General features: G+C 39.5%; 1 protein-coding gene and 1 pseudogene across 5 annotated transcripts in view; both read left to right on the top strand.

Annotated features, from left to right (window-relative positions):
- Positions 1 to 12,184, top strand: part of ADCY2 (adenylate cyclase 2) — a 260,383-nt gene that overhangs the window by 218,742 nt on the left and 29,457 nt on the right. For 4 of the 5 annotated variants that reach the window (XM_061588160.1, XM_061588151.1, XM_061588133.1 and 1 more), the window contains exons 19-21: positions 402 to 486; positions 6,204 to 6,362; positions 8,327 to 8,473. In XM_061588160.1, coding sequence (XP_061444144.1) covers positions 402 to 486; positions 6,204 to 6,362; positions 8,327 to 8,473 — 391 coding nt within the window. The remainder of the gene's footprint in view (positions 1 to 401; positions 487 to 6,203; positions 6,363 to 8,326; positions 8,474 to 12,184) is intronic. The other variant, XM_061588142.1, reaches the window with a different exon arrangement.
- LOC133375856 (5S ribosomal RNA) lies at positions 1,569 to 1,672 on the top strand (annotated as a pseudogene).

The following is a 12,184-nucleotide window of genomic DNA, read 5'->3' as shown; positions in this document are numbered from 1 at the left end:
TAAATCTTTCCTCAGATCTTATACTTCCCCTGTACCACAACTGTAATCATTGTCCGTATTCTCACTGCATTAAAACAAATGGGGTGGCAGAGATGCCAAAATACATAGAAAACGAGCATATCAAAGAGAAGACTACCTTCTTTTCACTGAACCCTTCTCATTGGCGTATCAGATTTCTTGTACAGCGTTTCTTACAGGTTGGAATGTTGAATCTCATCACGTAACAGCCTGAAGTGTTACAGTTCAAGAAAGGCTTTACAACTTGATTCTCTTCATAGTATAAACTGGTCCATTGCAGCACAAAAATGCTGTTTTGCGCCTCAAAGGAAAATGGACAGGTTCTGAATTTGAACAGCATTTTCGTTTTCCTGCAAATTCTACTTATGCTTTTGTTTTCACAGGCCAGGGATACTGAAAGATCTGAAGACAATGGGCTCTGTTTCTCTTTTCATTTTCTTCATCACACTGCTGGTACTCAGCAGACAGGTAGGAATTCCCATCATTTCCAACTTTTTCATTTCACTTAGAAGGCTTGCTATGAATTTCTTTATGCAGCTCCATCTGTTTTTATCTCTCTTTCTTGCAAAACATACATAAGCGCAACTCACATTGACCTCGAATAGCTGGATCTCCTCACTCTTGTTAAACAAAATGTTTTGGCATGAAACAATAAGCAGATAACCCAGAAGAAGAAACAAGTTAACATTGTATAGGTTCCAAGGCATGAAATAATTAGTCTTTGAAACTGACATTTTTTAATTGTTTTCTTTTTGTGCCTCCATCCTGTGAAGTTTGCCTTGAGATTTTTACTGTTACTGCACTTGTTCATAAACAACTTGCCTTTGTTGTGTGTACATTTGCTACTAGCATGACTAGTTTAGGTCAGTAGATTACGTAAGCAACCAATCAGCTTTTTATAGCATCTTCAACACATTCTGTTACGTTCAGAAGAACATGTTTTGGATGTTTCATTTAAAGTTGACAGTTGGGTTAGAATGGTTGAAACTTGTTTCCAATGCTGCTTTTAGCCTATTTTAGTCTTATGTTTATTTGTTTGATGGTAATCAGAATTGGTCGTTCGATTGTTGCATTTTAATTACTATTACTGATGTATTTTAGTGATTGCAAATTGTTTTGTGAAAGTATTGTTCTGAAGGGTGGTATATAAATATTTTAAATAAATAAATACTTTTATTTATGAACTCTAATCCACTAAGTCTATTATTTATTTATTTATTGCACTTGTATACCGCCCCATAGCCGAAGCTCTCTGGGCGGTTTACAGCAATCGAAAACATTAAAACAAATATACAATTTAAAACATATATTATAAAAACAATTTAAAACACAATTTTAAAATTTAAAACAACATAAAAACAATTTAAAACACATGCTAAAATGCCTGGGAGAAGAGGAAAGTCTTGACCTGGCGCCGAAAAGATAACAGTGTTGGCACCAGGCGCACCTCGTCAATAAGATTGTTCCATAATTTGGGGGCCACCACTGAGAAGGCCCTCTCCCTTGTTGCCACCCTCCGAGCTTCCCTTGGAGTAGGCACCCGAAGGAGAGCCACACTACCCTGAACACGCCCGATCTCATCTGATCTTGGAAGCTAAGCAGGGTCAGGCCTGCTTAGTACTTGCATGGGAGACCGCCTGGGAATACCAGGTGCCATAGGCTTAGAGGAAGGCAATCGTAAACCACCTCTGAATGCCTCTTACCATGAAAACCCTATGAATATATCCAAAAAAGATTCACAGGGTCGCCATAAGTCATAATCGACTTGAAGGCATATAACAACAACAACAAAATCCACTAAATGAAACAATCAACTTTTTGAAAATGACAATTTCTGTACCGTTGAGTTTCTCACATTATTTTCCATTAAAGTACAGCTTTTTCATAACATTCAGGATTGTGTTTGCACTTTCTAGTCCGCTGATAATGACCAGTTTACTGCAGCAATTTTGGTAGTTTGGTTTTCTGAGAGATCTATTTTTGTATTACAATGGCTGGTGCTCTCTCACTTTGTAAGCTACGCTAGAAAGAGCTGAGAGAGACATTGTTTGTTTTCCTCAGTAAATTAGCCTGGGATAGTAATGAGGCATTGAAAGGCCACAGAGCTAATTTTCCTGATAAATATGCACTTGAACAAAGTGTTTCTGTGCTATATTTTGCATTATAAGGTCAGTTCTGAAAACTGTTCAAGCTCCTGATGGCACTCTTTGAGGAGCAGCTGAAGACAATGTCATGATCCTCACATAGATAAGCGATTCTTACTAAGAACATAGGTCCTGCCTTGTTGGATCAGTCCAAAAGTCCATCTGGATCAACATTCTGTTTCCAGATGACTAGCTCATAAATAAGACATGCCCTACTAAGTAAAATCCCTACCTTGTCCTCTGTCCCCACCATCTGGTACTTAGAGATATACTGTCTCTTTACATGGAGGTTTCGCTTAGCTATCAAGTCTTTTTCTAAAGCCATCTGAGCTAGTGGCCATAACCACATTTGGCAACAGTGTTAATTATGTGTTATGAAGGGAAGTACTTCCTTTTCCCAGTCCTGAACCTGTTGTCAATCAATTCCTTCAGTTTTAGAAATATATGAGAGAGATATTTCACTTGTTAATGTTACTATAACCCTTCTATTTTATGTTGGCTAAAATAAAAAACTGCCACTTTTGCACATGTTTCTCACACTGCTGTTGTTTTCCTTTGCTTCCTTTGCATAACTATAGTTCTTGCTGCCTCAGCGTGCTTGCAGATTTGTTACCTTGCTCTGCTCTGCATTATTACACTGCTGTGCCACTAGGAGCCTTAGCTTGGCCAGCAGGATCCAGCCATAGACTATAGGGCTGTTTAATTCCATCCAGATATTGTTCTCCTGTGGTCTGTGTAAATTTTGTGCTTGGGATATGCAATTTAATTGAAACTCTCCCTACTACTGTGGAATATTAATACTGTGATGAAGTATCCTGTTAAGCTTTGAGTAGGCTTTAACTTTTATTTGGTGGCTAGGGTTGAGCAAGAGGCATATTTTAATTTGCTCTGCTAAGTTGTAGTTAAGAGTTTCATCCTGTGGTTCTCTCTCCATCCCCATAACCTCAACCGCAGCACTAGCACTGCCACTGATTGCTTTTGAGTTTCTGGTACGTGAGATGGTTTGTGGGCAACTAGTGCTTATTGTGACATCCTTTATTACAAGACACACACATATATCTATATCAGTGCAATGTTTGACCTTTGAAAAAAGGATTTAATTTGCTTATTTTCAAATTTTATATACATTGTTTTCTTTTATTTTTATTTTATTAGGATTTATTGGTCACCTTTTTGTAGATAACATAATCAGTACTCAAAATGAGACATCCATATACATACATGCACGCACACACACACATATGCACAAAAATAAGTAGAGCATCAAGGGAGCAATCCTGAGCTCCCATGAAGGGTGGCTCAGAGGCATTTGGATTCCCCTCTGCAATTGGAGAGGGAGGTGTCTGTGATCAGAGGCCTCTCCAGTGCATTTAAGGAAAGCTCCACCACCTTTGCGGAACCACCCTTGGTGTTCTAAGGGCAAAAAGAGGGTGCTCTAGGAGTGGGGTGGATTATAGAGTCTTTGGATTTGCTGAAACCAAAGTCCCCTCATTCTCTAGATATCCAAATGGGAGAGAACCTATGCCAGAGTTTGATTTGTTGTAGATATTTTCATTCCCTTTGGAACCATATTTTTTTTTTGGGGGGGGGAGCTCAGCAAGGAAAAAGAAAAGAATATGTGGTGGGGGGGAACTGCTGCTCTACTTTCTGCTCTGGCTCGTGTGGGCCTGGCAGGGTTTATGAAGTGGCAGTTGCTCCACCAAGGACTTCTCACCCTGTAAGAAAACTCTGCAAAAGCACTGCATAAATAGTCAACTCAGTGAACTTGAACAGTAAGAGCAAATGGTGGAGAAACTGGCAGTGGGGGAGAATAGTTGTTTTTTCTTATCAATGTATCTTGGCAAATATCCCTGGACAGAGCATTCTGTGAAGTGAGTGCCATCAGAGAAAATGCCGAGATATTTCTGTAGTGTGTGTGAGAGAGGCTTTGCTCAGATTTCTCCACTAGAACTTTTGGGCAATAGAAGCCCTCATCCTGTGGACTGTCCTTATAGTGTGTCAAGCATCAAGGTGGGGAGGGAGGGAGGGATGTATCAAAACTATGATAAAGGAGAGATTGCCCACTAGTTAAAATAGAATTAGGTGTGACAAGGTGACGTGTGTGTGTGTGTTTAAAGACTGTTAACAGTGTATTTTATAGATGCCCCCCTAGGAAATATGAAAATATTATTTATTAAATATTAAAAGTATGAGAGTGGCATCCAATAATTAATATGATATACATCATCAGTACATTGATGATATTACACTGATATTACCAGTTACTTCAATAGTGAGTATTTTTGAATATGTTTTGGCTCTGCCTAGAAGTGTCATATGGAGTCTTGGTGTCTAAGTAGCCCTTTTGGCATTCCATTTATTTGTTTATAACACAATAACGCTGATGAACACAGAGATATTGAAATGAACTTTGACAAATGTATTTAGGGCACCGTTATACATTTTAGATTTAAAGACTAGATCAACCCCCACATGTACTTTTAAAGGGGATAGGCAAATGCTAAATACATCTCAGTTGCACTGTCTACCTTGAAGACTGAGACATCAGAATTAAAGTTGGTATATGCACTTTCATTTTGTGATTTTCAAGGATGAACTCGAACTTGACTCCACCTATTTTCAAGGGGGACGGAAAAGATTTAAAACATAATACAGTGCACTACCTCTCTGGAAGACTGAGGCAGGTTTGAAGACCAGCTTGGCCCTTCCCCACCTCTTTTGAAGTGGAGAGAATTCAAAGAAGATTATGATTTTTCTTTGGAAGCAAGGCATCTTGAATACTGTGATTTGCTCATTTGTTGTGGTGCAGTGGTTTATGCAAAGCCTTTGCTTCCATTGTGCAAATAAAGAAAACTCCTTGACTCAGACTTTCTTCTCCTTCCCTCGCTCCGTTAAATCCAGCAGAAAATGTCACTGTAAATTAATTCAGCTGCAGATGCAATTTGTGATTCTTTATCATTTTCCTTTACTTTCTTACAATAGCCTGGATATTAAGTATGCCTCTCCCCCACCGCCATTCCCATATATTCCTCCCCATCCCCTGAATTTTGGCAATGCCTTTTTTGATATATATATATATATATCTTCTTTCTCTGAAGCGAGATTAATAGAAGGCATGGAGCAGAGCTATTATTCCAAACATTTTCTTCTTTTTGTTACAAGGCTTTATTCTTTGCTCTCCCTCCATTCTGCCTCACTTCCACCCCGAACCCTACCAGAGCTTGTTCTGTTTGACCGTTTTTCATGCTGTCGATGCAAAATTGAGGTTGGTATAATGGTACTGCTAGGAGGCAAGGTGCTCCTGTCACTTCTTAAATATATAGATGTACCATCCCTAGGAGCTTCCCTAGCTCTTCATTGCCACTGTTCCAAAAAGGTGATGAGGAGGTTTTTTTAAAATAAATAAATAAATAAATAAATTGAGATCTCTGTGAACTTTCTTTCCATTCTCTCCTCTTATCTCAAACTACCTGGAGCGATTAGAGCCCAAACTCCGCATTAGGCACAAGCACTTGCTTGCCGTCAGTTCCTTTCCTGTTCGTTGTTTCCTCTGCTCCAAATAAAAGTGCCCCCCATTCACTGTTTCAAAAGACTGCTGTGTAACTGGTTTTTTTAATGTGCTATTTTAAAAATGTATATTTTGGCCCTAATCTGGTAGTGCCACTTTATGGTTTGGGTCTATTTATTCACACACTACCCTACCTCTCATTGCACCCCCTGGCTCTATAGCCTCATCAGATAATCACTAGTCATCATTATTAATTATGCTAATCTGATGCTAATCAGAGGGGTTTCACACACACTGCCATACTTGCTGGATCAGGGTGGAGAATTATGTATACAGCTCTCATTTGGCACATGCAGTTCCTATTCCAGCTATGGAGAATCCTGATTATAAGCATATTTAGGCACTAGGTATACTGGAGTGAATATATACTGCTTCATCATTTGGGGGGAGGTGGTGTATTTTTTCTCTCTTAAAACCATCTGATAGGACAAGATGCCTATTGTTTCTTTACTTCTGTGTCCTCTTTGTAACAGAATGAATATTACTGTAGGTTAGATTTCCTGTGGAAGAACAAGTTCAAAAAAGAGCGTGAGGAGATTGAGACCATGGAGAATTTGAACCGGCTGCTGCTGGAGAACGTGCTGCCTGCTCACGTGGCTGAGCATTTCTTGGCAAGGAACTTGAAGAATGAGGTCAGTCCTCATGATGGTTGGTCGTAGCTGTTCCGGGGAAAAACGGACCAGGTTTATGCACACCTTTAGAAACAATCTTGCCCAGTTACACACACAGCATACTATAGACTGCCGTTTCACTGAAAGTGAGAATTGGCAAATCAGCATACCCTCATTTCTAGTTTCAGTTCCCAAGGATGAAGCGTGAGAGAGGTAGATTGTGTCAGATGTTGTCTGGCATGCCCTGTGGGTGTTACACATTCCTCAGTTGCTGATGCAGTGAGAGATTTCAAGGGCAACGCTACAAGACTTTGTTTTCTTTCAGCTGATGGATCACTGGGGTCTTAGTTTGCCTGTTATAATTTCTGTTTTCTTACAGATAACTTCCAAACATGAGAAACCCCTCTCCCAATGCAATCAGCATGTCTTTGGAGTCTTCCAATCCTAAGGGTCCTTCTCACAAGCGAGCCGCAAACATTAGACCTCTGTCTTCCCTGCTTGTTAGGTTCCAACTCAAAATTATACACACTCAAACATACTGTTCTCTAAACCTACCTGGACACAGATTGCCCATTAAGAAAGGCTGTTAAGAAAACGTCCCAAACTGTTATAGAACAGGCCATGTCCCGATTCTTGCCAAGTAAACTACTTAACAAAGATGACCATTTAACAGCCATTACAATATTTTGTGTAGTGTCTAATATGAAATGAACGTTGGTGAGATGTTGGTAACCCACAGTGTACGTTGACTGAGCATATTCAGTCCAAAGAGCACTATTTTTATTCCCAGGTCTGTTGTTTAACAACGTTAAGAGATGACTGCTTTCTCAAATATATCATCTTGCATCGTGGCTGCTCAGAACAAACAGTCCTTTCAGCTGATTAGACTCAGATATTTGCATTTATTCACTTTGATCCACCGATGAACCTGAATTCTTCGTGACATCGACATACCCAGAGCTCCACCACCAGACCACATCATTTGAGAGGATAGCTGTGCATAGGGAAGTGCATGTTGAGCTGCCTCTTCCACTAAAATAAATGGGGAAGAACCCTTGTGCAGGAGTTCCATGGCTTTTAAAAGAGATGCAAAAATTTATAGAGGATAAGGCTTATCAATGGTTGCTAGTCATGATGGATATATATGCTGCCCTGGGTTCCTTCTGGGAGGAAGGATCAGATATAAACTTATTTAATTAATTAATAAAATAAAATAAAAGATTACCTTTGGTATCAGAGGCAGGGTGCTGGGGAACAACCATGGGATAGGACTATTGTTGCCCTGCTCATGGGTTTCTCATAAGCAATCTAGGCACTTTGAAAGCAGGATGCTGGACTAGATGGGCCTTTGGCCTTATTCAGCAGCGCTCTTCTCGTGTACATCGGAACAGATAGGGGCCTCTGGATCAGGATTTATTTCCAGTGTTCTCTGCTAGAAATGGTGAACAACTTTGATGAATCATTGTTAAGTAACTTCAACTCTCTTTGGCTGAGGCATTTTCTCAAGTACTTCCAACTTAATTGAAAAAGTGAAGAATACAGTATAGAGTTTGTCAAACTTCAGTCTTCCAAATTACAGAAACCTCTCAATTTCACTAGAAAAATGTCCCAGTCTTTTTGAACCGAGATGGAAAAGGCTTCATGGCTTTATCACCTGCTTTGGTAAACCTGTTTCTTGAATATCACTGATATATTTCCAATATATCCATTGGTCTGTAATGTGTGCCAATGTATGTGTAGAGAGGAACTTTAATTTGATAAAAAGATTAATCAGGTAGTATTACCTGATGAAATTATTCATAGATGAATGTGGTTCATCATAAAGTTAAAAGTTGAGCAGTTATCTTTGTGATAAACAGGTGTGAGGACACCTTCCATGTAATTCTTGTCCTTCCTTTTTCCTTTCCAATCTGTGCTACATTTTTTGAATGCTTTTTGCTGAGAACATTGTGTGACTGGGTCTCTTGTTCTCCTCTCTTGAACAGGATTTATACCACCAATCATATGACTGTGTTTGCGTCATGTTTGCCTCCATTCCAGATTTCAAAGAATTTTATACAGAATCTGATGTCAACAAAGAGGGCTTAGAATGCCTCAGGCTTTTAAATGAGATCATTGCTGACTTTGATGATGTAAGTACGTAGTGTCTGTATTCAGCTAAAATACAAGCAAGAAGCTATTTTGTTACAGAGAAGCTTCCCACATTGCGGCCCTAATCTAAAACAGACTCAAATGTATTTAATTCAGTTTAAATCGGTTAGCCTAAATGCACTTAACTCTGCATTGGACTATCGCCTCCCTGTTAAATTTGTAAGCCCAAGACCTGTTTATCCTTTCAGGCAGAAGAAGCTGTTGTCTTGATGATAAAATCTAAGGGGAGCCTACATTGCTACTTGCAGCATGTCAACCTACCCCCGTAAAGTGAGGAGTGTATCTCAAAATTATCTGCCATGTGAAATGTTGTCAGATCTGGTTCCAGTGAAGTTGAGGACAGAATGAGGCAAAAGTGATGATGGAGCACAGGGAGCAAAATGAAGGTGATTTATAGCCAACCACAGCAGGCCTTGGAATTGTTTGGTAGATAGTTTTATCCTGTATATTTTGAATGGATATATAATTTAAGACAACAAGAAGAGTGGACTAGCAAGCAGGCCTGATTCAGAAGCTTTAAGAGGAACTAGGGAATATCGCCTGACCAGTTTTGGCCTATTGATGGAAGGAGGGTTCTTTTGGATGATTTGGGTTATGTCCCTGCAGTTCCCTCCTTTCGCCAGAGTTGGGTCGTGGTTGTGGTGCACAGCCTGAATCCCTGATGTCTCTAGTTCAAAACTAACTGTGGATTTGACATAGAGTTAACTTAGGCCATTGTAGGGCACAGAGTTTACTTTGGGGTACCCTCTACTAACCCTTCCTTTGCCCTTTCTAGAGCAGTAGAACAAAGCACCAGCCTTTGAGTCATCCATTTATGAGCTTTTCCCAAACAAGATGCTCCTGTCTCACAAGGTTACATAGGAAGGGCTCATAAATCTGACCTATTCCCAGAAAAAGAGGGTCAACAATGTTTGTGCGTGTTATAAAAAGGCATGTGTCAAACAGACTTACCCCATGTTTGTTTTTCACCAGGAGACTGGCTTGTAGAGCAGTTCTGTGACAGATAAAGGTATCATGGGAATCAGGCTACTGAATGTAAAATTGTGAATTAACAAATTGGGGGGTAGGAAGGGACATTAGTTGGGCAGAGGTTGTTTCAAGGCACAGAACGGATTTTCCCAGCCTGAAGCCCTCCAGATGGTTTGGATTGCAATTCCCATCGAATATGTTTTTATTATTGTAAATCACTTCAGGAAGCCTCATGGGAAGCAATTCATAAATGAAATGAAATAATAATAATGACTATGATAATTATCAGTTCTAGTCAGTACAGCCAATACTGTCTGAGACTTTGGGAATTGTAGTCCAAAACATCTAGAGGGCAGGTTGGGGACAGCTGCCATAGGAATAAGGTCACATACCATTACAGTCTACATTGGCACTTCTAAGTAAAATGGGGGAAATTTCAATGCAACATATAAAGGGTTTCACCATAGACTCATACATGGCAAATGGTGGGTTTTGATATTTACCAGAATTCCAGGTTCTGAGTCACTCTAGATTTTTCTGTCTCTGTTTTAATCCTTATTCCTACACATATTCCTAATAAGCTAACAGAAACATTGTATGTGGTAAGCTTTCACCTTCTATATACTTATCTACATTTTCCTCCCTTGTTAGAATTACTCGTAAGTAGAAATGTCAGAGAATTCCGATGAAAACAGAAGCAGAAATTGCTGGTTATTTGGCCCATGACCAGAACAGAAATCAATCCAGTAAATACTTATCAGTATTTGCTGCTGCTGTTTTCAGTCCACAAATGGTACATAACTGATTGCTTCCCCTCCCCCATTTAAATTGTGCTTCCTTTGCATTGAAGTGAATGGTGTGGAAATAAATTATGTTAAATTCATAACTTATGTAAATAATTACATAAATCATGTTAAGTAGTGGTCAGCAAGACAAATACTTGACAGAAATTGAACTGCAGCAGAAAGGAAACAGTGCTGATTGTGACAAAGACAGGTCGGAACAAAATCACTGCCTTCTTGCATCCCTACTCATAAGTGTAGCTGATTTTTTTCCTATCCTGCCTTACAAAAATGCCCAAGACGGTTTATGCAAACCTCCACCAAAGAGAATAGCACCATAAATCCAGATGTTGCAGTAATGCTGTCTGCAGGAAATAAATTGCCAGAGCTTCCACTTGGATAATGTTAAAATAGGCATTATTTTTTCAGTGAAACAACACTCCCCTGACAAAGAGTTGCATTAAATGCTCAAAATGTGCTGGATTTCATGGAGTACATGGAGTAAGATTTCAGATAAAAATAATTTCCTGCATCTCTTTACTACAGAGCAGCTTACAATAGCAAAATACACAAACTCAGTCTTGAAGATAGGCAATAAAAAATGTATTACCTAGAGATATCATAAGTAGGGATGTGGAACAAATCCACTCCACTCAAAAACAAGCATAGATTCTATCATAATTTGCACATTTGCCTTGCGCAAGGACCAGATGCCTTTCATGCAAATGCAAGCATCAGTCAATTAAATGGTTTCACAAACAGAGCGAACAGGTTAGGGTGGAAACAAATGAAATGACAAAGAATGTTGTTTAGAAGTCTGATGCCTGAAGCAAAATGGCTGAGCACACTGAATGAGGTGAAGACAAGGGTGGTGGTGCTCAGGCCATTACATAATGAGAATGAGAAAACATTAAGCATAAAGGTTAATGAGACATTGAATTGTGCTGGTGGACAGCATCCAGCCTCAGTATAGATTTTTTGAGGTTTTTAGAAATACCTGCTTTGGAACCATAACCAGTGTTTAGTAAAGACTATGTTCTTTGATACATCAGCATGAATGTACATGGAATCATGAAGGTCAACATGTGACCTTGGATGGTTACAAAATTGAAATGTGTCATGCAAGATACAGGAAGCAAGATGGTGACCTAGGAGGACGTCAAGTTTGGAGCTCCTCATTTTATCTTATTTTATCTGTTTTTAGGGCCTTTTCCTATGGGCGTTTTTTTTTTTTACATCAACCATATTTTCTTGGAGTTTTAAAAGGTTGTTTTCGCTGCCTCCCTACCTTAAAGTTTTTTTGCATGTCATCTTGGTAGCTCGGCCCCTTTCAACTCTTCCCAGCACAAAATACTTAAAAATAATTCTGTTCAGCTCCGCAAGCCTCATCATTTTATTATGGGGGGAGAAAAAAAACAGCCATCTTGTTTGTGTCCTTTCATCATTCATGTCCCAGACAGACAATAACCATGCAGACAGAGCTGGCTCATTAATGTTTGAATACAAACAATCAGGAAACCTATGGAGATCATCAGCTGCAGCGGAAGGTATATTAGATACCTATGTAAGAGACCATTAAACTATTGTTGGAGTAGATGTCATCAGTAACATTAAATTTCACCACTAACTCGGTGGGAAAGTAAAGATGTAGCCTTCCATGGATTTGGAAATATAATTGGCCCTTTGGATAGCATGCAGGATGAAAACATATGACAAACTTCATCCCTAGTCATAAATCAGAGGGACTTGCAAGACCAAATGCCACTGCTCAAATGCTCATAAGCAGACCTCCCCATTTCTCAGGACTCCTGAGAAATTTATCTTTCGTTAGGGGAAAGGCAAAGGGAGTAGAAGCAGCTAAAGACTCACTGTCCCCAGTAGAGCAACGTTCATGCTAGAGACTGAATTGGGCCTACAGGTTCCAGCATCCTGGCAGGAAAG

This window comes from Rhineura floridana, chromosome 1 (assembly GCF_030035675.1).
Source record: "Rhineura floridana isolate rRhiFlo1 chromosome 1, rRhiFlo1.hap2, whole genome shotgun sequence".
NCBI classification, from domain to species: domain Eukaryota; kingdom Metazoa; phylum Chordata; class Lepidosauria; order Squamata; family Rhineuridae; genus Rhineura; species Rhineura floridana.
Note: the sequence above shows the minus strand (reverse complement) of the source record. Positions and strands in the feature narration are given on the sequence as shown.